Raw genomic sequence first — 17310 nt, 5'->3', positions numbered from 1 at the left:
TCTATTTCTACTGATACATTTTTTATTAGTTTTCCATGACCTTGAATAGCGGTACTGGCCTACCTTCACAATTTGATGGTTGGTGGTGCTGCACAGATGTCTACGGCCTCCCTTCTTATATCCCTTCTTCATCTCTTCTGCTGTTTCTTCATCTTCACACAACAGGAGGTGAGGAAACAATGTAATTACACCAATTTGCATGTGTTAATTGGATTAATTAGTGAATTGACGAAAGGAGACAAGGGCTTCTCTAAATCAGTGCACTTAAAAATAAAGTTTTCTCCTTCCTTTACAAGTTGGCAAAGCTGTGTGTTGGAGCTCTGATTTGAGAAACCGTTAATTGGCTTTTGAATATGTCAAACTAATTAGAAATGCACAGTTGACGCATGATTGGGTTGAATGCAAAGAGCTCCTTGAATGGCCAAGGGAGTTTTTATTTTATTTTTTGAGATTCACTAACCCCTCCTCTCGCTTATCAAGATTTGAAGATAATTGCAATTAAGATCATTTGCATAAGTTAATGAATTTCCTTGCTGCTTTTCTTAACGATGTCAGGCCACAGAATATTTATGGCACACAAACACCTCAGTTAACGGACTCAGTGTGTTAGTGTCAATGTGCTCAGTGGTAAAAAAAACGTATATTAGGTTTTTTTACCTATTTTCACTGGTAAAAGTTGTATAATGCATATAACATGGTATAGTAAGGAATAAACTATTTAAATTTAATTACTGTTGCTGTGTGCTATGTATAGCTGTGTGCTATAGCACATAGCTATAGCTTTAATTATAGCTTTATATAAATATGTAGGATCTCATTCGTAGGTTTGAGTACAAGCTGCTTTTGCTATGATGACAACTTTTTTTTATTGCATTGTTTGTACATCTCACATCGCAAACATTTATATGAATAGCCATATGACAAAATAGTTCTGGCTTTATATACAGTGTACTGTTAAAACATTATTTTCCACAAAATTATTTATCCATTAATGTTAGTGCCTTAAGAGCCTGTCCTTTAATGATAAAACCCAACACAATGCAGAGCAACATAACAATCCAGGTACAACAGCTGGAAAAAATATGGAAAATGACTTCATATTAATACAGTATAGTGTGTACTTTCTAACCTCTTATGATCAATCGATTCTCTAGCTCAGCTATTTTGTTTTTTGTTTTTTTCGTTGAGAGTGTTATCTGATAGTAATTTAGATCTGGCACTGATAATGTTTATAATATCTGCCTATTTCCCTTAATCTCTATTTAACACCATTGAACATTTCACAGTATTTAGAAATCAAACCAAGGACTGTTATTATCTGTCTGATCTTAGTTCTGGACTCTCACAAACACACACAATCCTTCAATTTAAAAGTAACAGCTGGCTTTTACACCCCCACTCGCCTGCCTGCTATACATACATGCGCACATAATGAGGTATGGCTGGCATAAAATATCTTTTTAGAAAAAGGGCAAACTTTTTTTATAAATCGTAAAAGGAAATTGGATAGGAACACCTTATGATTGCAGGCCAAAGGTAGTTGAGAAAAGAGAGATGGGTTTAATTAGCTAATTAAACAAACAAGATGAGGGAATTTACTGCCAAAAAGCAATTACAGAAAAGCCATAATAAAAAAACTTCTCAAACCTCCACAAATCAGATTTAGAGATAGTTCTGCCTGTTGAGAGGAGGGGCCAGATGAAAGCAAAAGGCGGGAGTGCTTCTGGGTTTTTTCTGCACAGTTAACGCAGATGCATGAGATCTCCCCTAAGCGAGACCCACAGACTAAAATCAAGGCGGGAGGACGAGAAAGTGTCTTCTCAAATGCCTTTCATTACTCTGTTTAATGATGCAGACGCAGGGGTTTGTGTTGAAATCTGCAGGGTAATGAACCATGTTTTGGCTAAGAACTATTTGAGAGCCGCCTCTCCCTTTCAGGAAACGTCCAACACATGGAGCCAAAACCAACAACTGCTGATGCGCAATGCTCTATAGACATCAAGACTGTATTTGGGATGGTTATAGATATTTAATTAAGTACTTTTTTCATTTACAGATATCTTATAACATTTTGAATATCCTTCGTTTAAATGAAGGACACCAGGAAACAGACCAACCATTTAACACGGTACAACAGTAGATGAAAGGAAATATATACAATTTCAACCAACCCCACTCCCAGCAAAACTCTTGGCAGACACTGAATACCAGTCTCTATTAGAGAATATGTATACAGACATATTATTTAATCTACCGAATCGTTGCACAAAAAAAACATGCCGTTTCCTCTACAGTCTATGTTGCTTTCATTAAGAACGCTTCATTCTTCAATAACTGGAGTAGACAAACAAAAAACGTTCACATATCTGTATTGTTGATGTGTCTAATTATTTGTTAACAGGAAGTGACTGGCAAAAGAGGAAAAACTGGACATTAAATGGTTTTGCGGCACCAGGAATTTATAAAAGATAATAAACTTGCACTTTAAGTGAAAAGAGCCTGTAAACCAAACCAAACCACCACTCGAACGAAACCTGAAACAGTCATCAGCTATGGTGTGATATGCGTCATCAACCATACCATCATCCACCAGTCTGTTGTATTGGGTATCGTCCATTGTATTCTTGAAGGAAAACAAATTTCTTGAAGAAAATGAAACCCATGCCATCTTTAAGAACTGCTCAGCGATAGAGTCCAAGGCTTTTGGGTTATGCAGTACCAGCCATAACCAAGCAGGCCGTATGGGTGTGTGTATGATTGTTTCCGTTGATTTAGTTTTCCTTAGATTAAGGTGATTGTCTCGCAAGTGACATGTAGTCCTTGCGTAGGTTTGTATTCTTTTAAGGTGGCTGGATGCATAAAGTGGGGTGGAAGATCTTGGGTGTAGGGGACATTCACAATGACAGAATGAAGGGCAGGTGAGACGCAGGGATCAATGAGACAACAAGATGAAGAGAAGGCACGCTGCAAATTATAAATCCAAGTTTCCTCAGCACACCTGTGTAGAAAAGATAAAGTAGTCGATAAGTTTGTTCGTAACAAGACGTGATGCATAATACTCAGTTGTGTAAAAACAAACTTTATAAGGCTTTCTAAACAAATATTTGTTAATACACAACACAAAGCGACCAATGCTGAAAGCATCTTTAACTTGTAAATTGCTTTCTTGTCCATTCTAACCAACAACCACACCATGACGTCTGGTCAAATGCTACACTTCTATGTGGTCATCCAAAATTTAGCTTCAACAAGCTTTATATTAAATATGAAGAATGTTCTGAATGGATACAATTTTGTAATGTCACATTTATAAAACAATTGCTTTCTAATAGTGTTAAGGTAAAAAGAGTTAAGGTTTTACCTTCTGGTCAGGCAGGAGGGTGTTGCTCTGCAGGGGCGTCAGGTGACTACTGAGCAAAGCTCCCCCCGGTCGGTCATGCTCACAAAAGATGGTGCCATTAACGTAGTGAAAGCGGTCGCCAGGCACCAAACGATTTCGACATGTGGCACAAGTAAAACACTGTGGAGAGAAGCATCGTTTGTTAAACTGAAGGGAATGCAAGAGTGACCACAACAAAAAGTCTTAGCACTTCAAAAATGTTACCATAAAGATGCATAGATGCAAGATAATCTCTGAAATTGCATTGAAGGTACATTAAAGGTACATTATTTCAAAAAGTCCTATTTATATAGAGACAACCCTTCAATTTGCTTTAAATTAGTTTTTAACTAGTGGAAGAGGGGAAAAGAGAGACAAAGAGATGTAAATGTATGGTAAACTTGCATTGTTGGAAAAACCTATTACATGACTAGCTCAGATTTCTTCAAATACTCACAAATGAGAAATTTTGAAAGGATGCAGTTACCCAATTTTGCAAACTTATGCAAACGTGGACCACTAGGGAAACTGAACAGATCCACTCAGCTTAATCAGGGAATGGTTTCCTTTTTCAATCAAATATTATTAAGGCAGGTTGACACCTACACCACTATAATTAGGAAGGAAAGTGTGGTGTAGTTGGGGAAACGGTTAGTTGATGAGTTTCGGTAGGCATCTCTTGAGAATATCCTGCTATCCGTGATCAACGAACGTAAGACACGAACTGTCACACTTCAAAACTAAACACATTTCCCTAAAAGCAAGGTTGTTCAGGACTTCACAGATGTTTCTCTACTAACCAAATGGTGAGAGTCCCAAATAATTTTGAACGTCTCTTTGACTTCTCTTCTGGAGTATTTAGGTTGGATAAATTCTCATATTTTCATATTGGAGATATGAGTATAATGTGATTCCAAGTCCTTATTATGCTTCGAGTCTGAACTTTCCCTTCGTGGGGGAATTGTAATACAATAGTCAAAAAAACAACAACAATTGCACAAATCTAACTATGATGAAACATACAACCTTATGTTGAGCAATTCCTACTGGCTTTTTACAGTAAAAAATATGCCTATGTCAAAAGGAATTAGGTTATTGCTCTATACCAATGAACTGCTCATGTTTGGAAGTTGGAACTGACCCAGACGGTTCCTGTGCTAGTTACTGTAGGAAATTTGCATAAGCAAATAATGAGTCATTTTCAACAATATTCCAAAGTGGTACATTTATTTGTTAAGAGTTTGGAATTACTAGGCTAATTGTGCCTTCTGCTGCTACCACCATTTATTTGCAAAAGGTGTTTGTTTTGGTTTTAGCGCCCGATTCACAAAAAAGAGGTTTATCATGTAAACACCTAAAAGAAAATCAATGAATTGCTAGCCGGCCTGTTCGCATATGAAGTAGCTGAAGCTATTTGAAAAAGGTGATATTTAACGCAATTTAAGCTTACCAAATTTGAGTTTAGGTATAGTCTTAGGTATATTTTTTCACTAAAATACAGTATTATACAATATAAAGTGCCTCACCCATTACGAATGATTTTTATTGCTGGTTTTTATTATATATATAGATATATATATATAAGCTGCTTTATTTTAAACTACCTTGAATAATCTCAGTCCATGCACAATAATGACAAAAACTGATTTTTGACAGCTTTGCTAATTTTTTACAAATAAAAAAAGTACATTGCATAGGTATTCATACCCTTAACTCAGAAGATAGTTAAAGCACCTTTACAGTCTCAGATCGCTTTGGGTATGATGTGTCAAGTTTTACACATCTGCATTTGGCAATTTTCTGCCATTCTTCTCCTTAGATCCTCTCAAACTCTGTCAGGTTGGATGGAGATCATCATTATACAGACATTTTCATTGTCCTAGAAAATGGTATGAATCCTTAAGCAATGTATTTATTTCAGTTTTTAATTTTTAATATATTTGCAAAGTTGTCATAAACCTGTTTTTTGTTTTGTCATTATTGTGCATAGAGTGTAGATTAATGTCATTTTTTTATTTAAAGTAGTTTAAGATAAGGCAGCAACATAACAAAATAAGAATAAAATGAACGGGGATGAATACTTTTGCAAGGCACTGTATATATAGTTTTCGTCATAAATCATTATTAGTCACCCTTTATGTTAGGCACTGGGTTTAAGAAATATCTAACCAACAAAAAAGTATTAAAAAGTGCTGTTCAACTTTGACAACACAGTATGCGGTCATCATTTAAAATGTAGTGTTTTTTCCATTTCCTGAAGAACTGCGAATTTGGACATTAAAGGTTTCAGAAGGCCACAACAATGTTGCATTACATTCCATTCCATTCCATTTTCTACCGCTTATCCGAACTACCTCGGGTCACGGGGAGCCTGCGCCTATCTCAGGAGTCATCGGGCATCAAGGCAGGATACACCCTGGATAGAGTGCCAACCCATCGCAGGGCACACACACTCGCTCATTCACTCACGCACTCACACCCTACGGACAACTTTTTTTCCAGAGATGCCAATCAACCTACCATGCATGTCTTTGGACCAGGGGAGGAAACCGGAGTGCCCGGAGGAAACCCCCGAGGCACGGGGAGAACATGCAAACTCCACACACACAAGTCGGAAGCGGGAATCGAACCCCCAACCCTGGAGGTGTGAATGCAAACGTGCTAACCACTAAGCCACCGTGCCCCCTATTGCATTACATTTTCCAGTAAATTCCAATATATTTTGTTTGTACAGTATTTTCCCACAAGACTGAGCTGTGTGACTGTGTGCCAAGACTCTGGTTCTTTACCTTTAGATGGTAGACATTACCCTGAGCCCGCATCACCATCTCACTGGCAGGGATTGACTGTCCACACGCACTGCAAGCACCACTGTGACCAAACAATCTGCAGAAAAAACACATACAACAGAACCTGAGTGAAAAAGCTCATCCATGATCAACATTCAAAACGTATGTAAGGAAACCTTCTTAAGTGACACGAAAAATAAAAAACATTGCACAACGGCACACAAAACACTTTGAATGTCAAAATCCTACTGGTTATTCAGTACAAGTCCCCTACTTTCAAATCCATACATGGCTAAAACAGTTTGTATGTCTATACAATAGTTAAGCACTTTTCAACCTGTGTGGATGTTTTTTTGTTTGTGTGTGTTTTTAAGGAACCTCACATGGCCCCCGATGGCACGCCATCAAAGTCCCTCTAGTTCTGTGACTGCAGCCTATCAGCTAATCTGGTGTGGCAGTGTAATTGGTGGCAATGGGTGGGGGGTGTGGCTACAGAAGCCTGTGATCCACCCTTGGCTCCTAATTAGGGTGCACTTGATTACTCTGCTGTCTGAGCCTGAGGTTGTTATGGGCAATTTTAGGAGAACACTCAAATGAGTTCAAGTCTCGCTCTTGATGAGCTGAAGGAAAAAACGATTGTTCGTATAAATGCACGGCAGCACACAAAAACACACACTTAACAACATACATGCCCCCCACTCGCACACGTGCACATAAACATCTTGTTTATATTCAGAGCACCTGCAGTCACCTTGTCACGGTGTCGTTCAGCAGGAAACATTTCCTCCCCTCGCTCTCCGGGGTCTTTATTGTGATGGTAACCAGACCAGTTTGGCAGCTAATTCTCACCACTTTCTCCTCTTCCATACCGCTCCACCCCCTCCCCTTCGCTATCATTGTCCCAGCACTGACTGCTCGCAGTAATGAATTTTTGATCTTAATCCAAACAGTAATTTAATAAGAGAAGACATAAAGGAGCCCTGTTCTCCCTAATTAATGCACCCTGCTTTTATCAGACCTTAGGCTCCATGCTGTGTCATTTGGTAATGAAGCTCTGCCCTTTTGATTAGTTGTATTATACATATTTAATACACTGCAGATCTCGCTGCACCTCACATGCACTCTTAAAGGAAATTGCCACAAGACCACCCTTGACATGTATGATGTGTTTGGTGAATTAAAGTGTTGTAAGACATTTCCATGTTAAAAGAACTTTCTTGAGGGACTTTCACTGTTGAAGAGGGCTGAACTAGTGAGAAAAAATGTTGTGGATCACGTGGTACTGGTTGTCAAACAAAGCAGGTGGAGACTTACCAAAAGTAAACAGAAAGAAAGAATACAATGCTAAAAAACTGAGGTGTTGACAATGCCATTCTCTCAAAATCCATTTAATGTGTACAGACTTAAGGTTTATAAAAATGCTTCTCTGTTTGCTTATTTCTGTAGTCAAAAAAATCTTGTTAAAGGAGCAGTAAGCGATTTCTGGGAAACGCTTATGGTATTTGAAATCAACACCCAAACAAACACCCTACCCAAAGGTAACCCACCCCTGCCTTCATTGCTCCGCCCTCAAAATAATGAACTCTCACTCTCCGCCCACCCCTAGTGTACACTTATTATGGGAGAGGAGAGAAAGACCAAAAATCTATTTCACGAAATGAGTAATTTTATTTCACGTAGCAATTTCCTATTATAATTATTGATCCTTTAACTTGTTTTCCTTCGATTGAGTTAATATATTTATTTATTACAGTTCATTTAAATGCTCACCATAGTTAAAATGTAGGCAAGTTATGAAAATTTACTAAAGATATCAAAAAAGCGTTCTGATAATCAGATTTATTATGGTATACCCGGAAGATAAATGTAAACAAATATGTATACAGTAGGAAGATAGACAACATGTATAACAATGAAGTCTGAATATATGCACAAACAATGAGAATACATGTAGACCTATACTATGACTGGGGTTATAAACTGATGTTCACAGGGTCTGTACTTCAGGTCTATATTGCGCTTCACTCTCTATAAGATGCGCACTGTTAGTGTGTTGTGACTCTCTGTCTTTAGGTTTGTTTAGGCCCGATTCACATTTCGCGTCAAAAAACGCATGGAAAACGAGCTGCGCTGTTTTCTCCTTTTTTTTTCAAAGCACCTGGACTTTGCGCTCTACTGGCGTCTGTCGTCGCAAAGCAACCATGGGCCACGATAGACGTTGAGACGAGGAGATTTAAACAAAGAATATATGGATTTTATGCACTGACAATACCTTGCAATAACTCTGCTTCCAGATTTAGTTATGCTGTGATCATCTGTGTCTCAATTTTCATTGAGTTTGACTATATTGGCTTGTTGGTTGTTGTCACATGACCTGAGGTGCGCTTGCGCCTTTTTGAAAAGTTGAGATATTTTCAGCTCGATGCGGTGCCGACGCAGGCGATGTGAATCGGGTCTTATTCTTGTGCCTTATTCTTGTGCCTGTCTTTGCACTGTGAGTCTCTCGTGTATATCCACACGAGTCTCCCTTAAAACGGGAGGTAGCAGCATATCACGTTAAAAGCACTCACGCGACACATCATAACGCACAACATGCAGAGCGCCGAGTTAACCACGCCTACTTAATTACATTCCGCAGAATACACAGAATAGAAAAATCCTGAATGGCTGACATTTTATTCCCCGGTAAATGCCTATTCGGTCATACCGCCAAGCCCTAATGTACACGTACCCTATTGCTGACTGGCTATAAGAGTTGTTGTGGTGTTTGGGTCAGCTTCAATTTTTATCCTATGGGGTGACAGCAAAACTTTGGAAGAAAAGAAAACTAACAATGAAGATAAATCTCTCTTATGGTATTTTATATGATAAATACACATTTTAATAATATAAAACAATGTAATATAAATTTTCTAAAATGTGCTATGTCACACCATACGACACATGTACAAGTTCAGTTTTCTTTTTACCAGCCCGAGCTCCAAAGTTATAAAGTCCAGTGTGAGCTTATATGCTAAAGAAGAAGAAAAAAAGAGAAAACACAAACAAAAGTTATTATAAGTGTTTTTATTCTTCTTGTATAAATATTATATTATTATATTATATTATATTATAATATTATATATTATATTGCGATAATATTGTTGTCTTGAATTATTTTATTCACGATAACACTGTAGTGGAAAACTGGTGACAGCCCTATTTTCAACACACACTCAGACCAGACTTCTAGTAAATTTTCACAAAATTGTTTGTTTGGGTTTTGATTTTCAAAAATTGCTTGCCCCACCTTTAAACGGCAATGATTGTTGCCATGCATAATCCATTTTATAGGTGTTACCATGGCTAATACGTCATCATGAGAATTGTATAACTGCTATATTCCCTACATGCACATTAAAATGCAGTGTGCGTGTGGTCTAATATCCCTATTCTGTGTCACTAGTGGATGTTTAAAATGCAATGGCAAGACTGCGCAGTTTCTATGCAAATGTACTACCTTTATAGGCCTGTGAGCCTTGAGAGCGGGTATGCCTGGCACTTCCACAGCAATCACAGGCAAAATAACATCTGCTTGGCAATGCCAGTGCTCTGACATCCTTGGTTGAGGTCCAAACAGACCAGTGTGGGTTTAACAGGCAACAATGCCGTGCCTTCACGGTCCGATGCACCGCCGCACATATCCAAACAAGCCGAGGTCAATTTCAAAGTCTCTGTGATTATAAACAAATCTAATCTCTTCACCTCTGGAAACTTCACCTCAAAATCCATAATGGGAAAAAAGGCCAAATTCAATCAAAGAGCTATGTAATCATCATACAGGCATGCAAACAATCATAAACCTCAGCTAAACCCTGCATTAAAATAAACCGAAGACTTTGAAGGTTTGTAAAATGAGATGGTTACGGTTGATGTGTAAACCGGTCAAAATATATGACAAAATGACAAATCTGAGCACAACTCTATTTTGATCTCCAGCGATGTGGTTAAACTGTGGTTCTTACTGCCTGGGGGAAATAGCCATCAAAAACAGGGCAAAAGCTCCAGTCGGTATATTAAAGATTTTTTGGGAGTCTTTGAGAAATACGACTGCTCCAGATGCCATGTTACACACCCACGCACTTCCTCCTGTAGTTTTCTTGTTCACATAGTAACACATTTTAGAATGTAACCTTGGATACGACTGATTTCTGATGACAGACATGATTTTACAGTACACTTAGCCCAGCAAAATGTTCTGTCTGCTCAAAATTTACTTACACAGATGAAGGAGTGTAAGATTTCAATTAAGGCCAAAATTTGTTTCAAACACATACGGTTGAATAAACCTATGAAAGTTTTTCTAAACATGCAAAGCCTTATAAAGTGTTTAGCCAACTAATGGATGTTACTATATTTTAAAAAAAATGAGTTTGCTGATTTGTTCCCAGTCAAATCCAAAGATTTCTTGTACCCTTATGAAACACGCAACCGATACTGTAAAATTATTTTAAAATCTGTTGTACATTTTCTTGACGTACCTGATATAATCGTTCCTGCAGAGGATCATGCCTCCTTTGCTGAAGCAGGTGCTGCCGATCTCTCCCAGCTGAGCCTGACAGCATGAACACTTCAGACAACGTGTGTGCCAGTACCGATCCATGGAGAAGAGCAAGAAGCGATCCGAGATCCGCCCTCCACAACCCGCACAGGAGCGCACCACACCGCCACTACCTCCCGTTACTGCCACGGCAGAAGTTTCCACACGGCTGTTCACCATCGCCTGCCTGCGAAGAAGAGCGGAGAAGCTTATAAATATTATATAATATAAATAAAGAAGTTCTAATTGTTATCCAAAGATGACTTCAAGTTAACTTCATAAATCAGATTTATATCACAATCATCCAGAGAAAGTTTTATTATAGTATAACAGGACGGAGGTATTTTTCCAGCATGTATGCCAACTGTGGTGGTTTTAGTATCAATTTTAGGAGAGGTAACCTACATGATGGACTTCCTGATTACTTGATGCATTTCTTGGCAGAGTCTCACAACAGATGCACATAACCTCAGTCCGGAAAACAGTCTTCTCTTAGCAAAAGAGAACCAGGTGGAATTGAAAGTAATGAATAATAGATAAAGCCATTAAGATAAACATAATAGTTCCGCAAAAGTGATATTTTTAAAATTATAATCTTCGAAGATGTGTTAAAATGTAACCTATTATAATGAAATAGGCTTAAACTTATGTGGAATTACAAAAAGCAACTACAAAAAGTAATAAATGTTGTGGTGATGTTTTTTCTTCGAAAAACATATTCTTTAATGCTATATGGAAATAATGTAGCCCACTGTAAATACTTTTAAATCTGCCTAGGCCTATATCAACAGCTCATTTCCAGAACATTTAATGTAAATATATGACTAGAGATCAAGTCCAGCTGGAAGCAGTATAGCTCAAACCATACCCACATGGACCGAAACAAATGTAGTTTTCCTTTAAACGCAATCTCAAAGTGGGAATCGTGGTCCAAAACGTGATGTATTAGCACTTTCAAATAAGAGCATGAATCCACTATATGAACAGTATTAGACATTAAAAACCTGACCTTGTTTTGACCTGGTTCATGCTGAAAATGTTATACTTGCTAGTGCTTTGCAGTTGAGCTTTCTACCAGCAGAGCCAAACCACAACAGCTATCATCATTACTGTTTTTTATCAAAGTGTAATTGTGATCAGTCATCAACGTTTTACTCATGTCGAGTGCATTTCCTTTGTCCGTTACTGGTCACCCTCCGTTTCTCTACAAACAAGAACTATATTCCACTCTCGATAAACAAAAGTCTTATGCAGTCTGACCACTAACCATCCTCACCACGCGCACATCACTGCAGTTTTAGGACATTCACCTAGACCAACACATTACTTTTTCTAAAAATCTAAAACAAGCATCGGACTGTGGTTCACTAAGGTCAAACAACTAAACTAGGCAAAACACCTTCCGATTCAAGGAAAACTAAAATGCAGTAAAACATCATTGCACACTAGGAAACACTTGCATGCTTTACTTCTAAAAATAACTTTGTGTCTGTTTGGAAAACAATGCGGAGACGCAAAGCTAGCTTCTCCGGGGCATTCAAAGAACCTCAGCAAAATCCCAGAAGTACCAGACGGTGCACTTTTCCTTCTTCTGGAGGGGCAGCAGCATGAGGAAGAGGAAAGCGTGGCTTTGGACATCTGGCTGAGTCCGTATCACATGTTATTTCCTCCCTCTGTTGTTCTGAAGCAGAGGTCAGTCGGCAGCAGACTGGAGACGGAGGCCAGGTTAAAGGTCACAACTGAGCCCTGTTGATTGGTAAGGTCGACCAGGGGTCAGCCGACGACAGGACAGCAACAGGAAGGTTTTTGTGCTTTTGAGAGGGCATGCTTCCCTCAAGGTCCTATCTGTCTTCCAAGCCTTGTGCCGGACATGAGATACCCCCAACCCACGTTTCTCACAAACAGGAGGATAGACATATGAGGTGCTTTACATTACACCGTGGGGAAACCATTCAACATGCAACTTTGAGGTTCTACAGAAAATAACTCGTATGAAGATAACATTCCACGTTTGGAAGTTCTGTCTGCATGAGAGCTTGTACATGCCTGCGGTTTACACCCCCCTCCCTCTCCTTACCTGATAAAACTGGCTAAACAGGTCTAATTCATTGCTCTGAGCTGCATAAGCATTTCCTCCACAAAGAGAGTGACACTTTGAGTATCTGACATGAACCTACATGCCTGAATTCCTATTGGCGAATTTGCCAGCCACTGATTTAAACCAATTTCTGACACCATTGGCCTTGCACTTTGTGATGTAGTTTAGTGTATTTGTAAGACTTAAATGAACGGTAAGCCTGACATCTTATTAAATACAACGGGACCAGCTGTACGAGATTATAAATCTGAGCCAAACCTAAATTTATTCAGCGCTGCAACACAAACAGATTTCGCCCCAGGACTTTTCTCCTTAACTGACACAGGTAACAAGTCATTCCTGCACAGTACTGTTAAAGCAGGTTGCCGAGTAACTTGCTAACGGTAATTTTATGAAAATGCAAATCCCTCATTTTTTAATCATCCTTTCCTGCAGACCAGAGAGTAAGAGAGACAATGCCGCCGACCCCGGGGGAATATCACACGCTTAGATGCTTGGCTGTTTCAATACAGAACAATTACATTATCCCTCTAATAAGTTAGGTAAGTTAATCCTTCGCTGGCAACAACCTTTTTCAAGCTATGGGGCTTAATGTAGTGTCTTATCACAGGGCAGCAGAAGTTTGCGAAGCTACAGGCCTATATCTGTGACAGCGTGCACTGCATTTGTGACCGATTCTTAGGCAAGCAAAGTTTTTTAAAGGTCAGTTAAGATGAAACAAGCAAATCTGTGCATACAGTATACACATTTTTAAACATCTTGATGCATTACATTTACATATTCTGCAGACACTTATACCCAAAGCATCAGTATGTGTGGAAATTAAATCCATGATTTATGCGATAATCTAGCAGTCTATCTACCCATACATGTTAATATCTCGGCATGCACTTAGTAAATTAGTGATGAATGATATAATAGCTTTACATAGTCTACTTTTTGTCTTATTGACAAAGATGTGCCATCTCTAATGCGGCTAATGGAGCAACATTACTGAAACATTTAGAAACGTGCACTTTGCAAGTCCAAGTATGGATAGTTTAAAATCGAGGAGCATACTTCCCCCCCCTCTCTCGTTATTTCAATGCTGTCATCAGAAAGGTCAGAGAGAGGGAGGCTCGTTCAGTTCCACTCGACTAACGGACTGATTGATGAAATAAGAGGCAAAAACAGGAGCTAATGAAGAGAAACACAACACCGTCGCTGTCCGAGCGCAGACTGATGGATTGGTGTCGGCTTGACGGAGCAAGTGATGGGTCCACGCCAAGAGACAAATCGCATATCATCAATTACCAAGCTAATGGTGTAAAGACTTATAACACACACTATTGTATTTATGAGTATGTGCCTCTTCTGTAAGCGAAAGCAAACATGGTGCCAAAGTGAGAACCACGTCATGTAATATTTGAAAGCGACTTATAACGAGTTAATTCGTAATAGGTTATAAGAACAAACTGCGCGCAAAGCTGGAGCGAGTCGCCCGTAATTAAAATAAATGAGCATAACACCATAGTTCACAGCCTCTAAAAATAGCAGCGAGTCCAGTGAGCAAATGACCAAACCCTGGTTGGCACCAGCGCAGATTAGCAGTATATCCTTCTACTTTAATAATGCGCTCTGGGGCCATATAACTACACGCTTCGCCGTTTCATTAAAGCGGGTCTCTTTTTAATTAACACTCCGCGCACAACTCCCCATTGTGCACAATTCTCCGCTCCAGTGACAACACACTTCAAGACTGTGCGTCTCAAAACATAGTACGCAGAAAGCTTTTTGTAGGTGCTTTTCAACTAACGTTAAACTCAGCTGTTTAAATTGGCAGCTCACTAGGAATTGAGATACAAGCGTCAAATGCGAATTATTGTGCGGGGAAGTTGCCGCCAAGAAGCGCAAATCATGTAAAGTTTGGGTTTAACCTGGCCGTCAATGACAACAATTACTTGATATAGTTGTTAAGAGTTTTTGGTTTTAAGTAACTTTACAGATGAAGCCTATAACCTTAGTTAATTTACTTAAGGGTTGGCGTAGTGTAAATCGCATTAGATAAAGGTACAAGGTGCAATACAATTATTTCACGAGAATTGATGTTAAATTACCATAAAAACAACGGAGCACTTCCGTATAAAAAAATAGTTAACATCGGTTTGATTTAACATTAGTTTTGACTCACTCACCGTTATTTGTATGTATGGAAGAAAAAGAAAGTCTGTGGATTCACACTCAAAGTAATCGTGCGCTATCAAATAGCAAGAGATTATCTGTCCGCTGTGTTTTGTATTCGTCCACGCGAAAATCTTTGAGGAAAATGCGCTCCTAATAATCCGGTGTCGAGTTTCCCAACAAACTTCAGAACCGTTGCTCTTGCTCGAAACGCTCCAGCACAAACGACAGATGCAGGCTAGTGTTTCATTTTCACAGCGTATTCCTAAAACTTCTAGTTCATACACTTCTTCTCCTAGTGACTAAAACCTCCTCCGAACAACGATCTTTAACACTTTAGTTCACGCTTAAATTACACATGATGGAGCAGGGAGAAATATTTAAAGTCACTCCTCCGGTGACGTATCATAGGTGCAGCCCCCGCAGCCAATCGACGGTGAGGGGGCGTGGCATTTGACAGGATGATTGATGGTTGTTTGGGCAACTCTAAACTATTTTAAACTAATTTAAATCGCCTATAATCACCACGCCTGAGTTATGCTGAAAGGATTTGACAGCCGTCTTTAGCCACAACGTTAAAACCTGCTGACGACAGACGTGGTCGTGTGAACATTTGTTTTAATTATTCACCTATACACCAACGGACGGTCCTATGAATAGTATCAGTCAACAAATAAACCTTTAATAGATACAAGAACAAAAGGTAGAAATAACAGATGTGCTCACACGAGAGGAAAAGAGGCGGCTGTTAAATTGAATGCTGCCACGTGCTCTCACCTCAAATTTGCTGCGTCTCTCGGCACTATCGAAGCTGCGAACATCTGGCCAAGATGGAAAGCCAATTACCTCTGGTGCAGTAAATCTTTATTTAACCAATGCAATACTGTCCAATTTGGCTTGATTTACCATTACACGTTTAAATGAACTGGCCTTGGCCTCTTTCTTCAGGCAGTGCTACCACTCGGAATTGTTGTGCCGGTGCTTACCAAACACACCTGCGTTGAAGAAACAATGCCATAACTGTTAATGGTAATATCATAATTTGGAAACTATTATACAGCCTTATGAATAACATTGTTTTATATGTTTCCCTGTTTTATCATTAGCGAAGTTTTGCTTTGAATAGCAGAAGTGTCGTTAAATTAATTTTTATTTCTACGGCCTAAGTTATAAACTTTTTTTAGACTAGAGTACATTTATAAAGATCGAAAACGTTTAACACTATGCATCAATGCTCCAGGCTATGGCACGCGAAGTTAAGAAGATAAATACTATGGATAATTAATTTTCCCATACACAGCAGAAGCAAAGGTTTACTTTTTTCACATATTGATGTCATCATTTCTACCCAATGCAATATGGCGTATGAAACAGAAATGTATGTGTATTCAAACTCAGAAAATCCGAGTCTTCGCCGCCATCTAGTGGAAGATTGTGTGAAATGTTTTATTTGCTTTTAGATTGCACGGGTAAGTTTGGGGCCGTATTTTTCTTTGTGGAACAAATATATATGGCAACACTTTTCCCTTTACCTTTTAACCAGATTTAAGTGCTTTTTGTACTTATTTTGTCCTTAATTATTTGTTTTTAAACAAATAATAAGATAAAGATGAAAATAATAAGATGCAACAATGCATGCCATCAATGCTTACTTTATTTTTACAGAGTATGTTGTTTTAACCAACTTACAAACATTTCTATAAAAATCAAACAAAGATTTCATTACCTTGTTGGTAACATGCAGTATGTACAGTATTTAGAGGACAGTGAAGATCAGAGATGGGTCATGAGAAGATCTGCCAGTGTCCTATTCTGATGTAAGTCATTTGTTTCAAAAGAAGGGGAGTTAAAGTAGTCTGATTATATTCAAATCCAAGCTCTGCATACAAAGACTTCAAAGCAAGCAGTCCCTACATACACATACACATACACAGTGCCTTGGGGATCACCTGATCAGACAGGTCTTTGATGAGACACTGTGGAGTCCCATGCTACTTTGACAAAGGTAAATGTTTCCACCTCCCTCCCCCCAACCCCCTGGAACCCAGCTCCCTGGTGTCCCCATTGTTTTATAGAAACCCAACCCTTTGCATAAGATAGAGAAAGGAAATAGATGGAAATACAGAAACCACAGAAGAGGAACAGAGCACAGCAGTAAGGGTGAGAAATTATGTAAGCAAGGGAGAAAAAGAAATAACAAAGAGGATGAGAAGAAGAAAGAACAAACTGGAGATACTAATCACAGGACACTGGGGGATTAGTTTAGTTATCATCATGTATAGAGAATGTGAAGTTGACGTCACAG

The 17310-nt window shown here is 38.8% G+C and overlaps 1 protein-coding gene across 1 annotated transcript; it reads right to left on the bottom strand.

Annotated features, from left to right (window-relative positions):
* Positions 1-868: 868 nt before the first annotated feature.
* On the bottom strand, positions 869-15356 carry lmo4a (LIM domain only 4a). The gene is made up of 5 exons (XM_056747218.1): positions 15020-15356; positions 10689-10934; positions 6169-6265; positions 3362-3520; positions 869-2998 (listed from the first exon to the last, which is right to left on the bottom strand). Exons 2-5 carry the CDS (start codon positions 10925-10927, stop codon positions 2990-2992), a joined length of 504 nt encoding a protein of 167 aa, XP_056603196.1. The 5' UTR covers positions 10928-10934; positions 15020-15356; the 3' UTR covers positions 869-2989.
* Between the last annotated feature and the right edge of the window lie 1954 nt (positions 15357-17310).

This window comes from Triplophysa dalaica, chromosome 4 (assembly GCF_015846415.1).
Source record: "Triplophysa dalaica isolate WHDGS20190420 chromosome 4, ASM1584641v1, whole genome shotgun sequence".
Lineage (NCBI taxonomy): Eukaryota > Metazoa > Chordata > Actinopteri > Cypriniformes > Nemacheilidae > Triplophysa > Triplophysa dalaica.
Note: the sequence above shows the minus strand (reverse complement) of the source record. Positions and strands in the feature narration are given on the sequence as shown.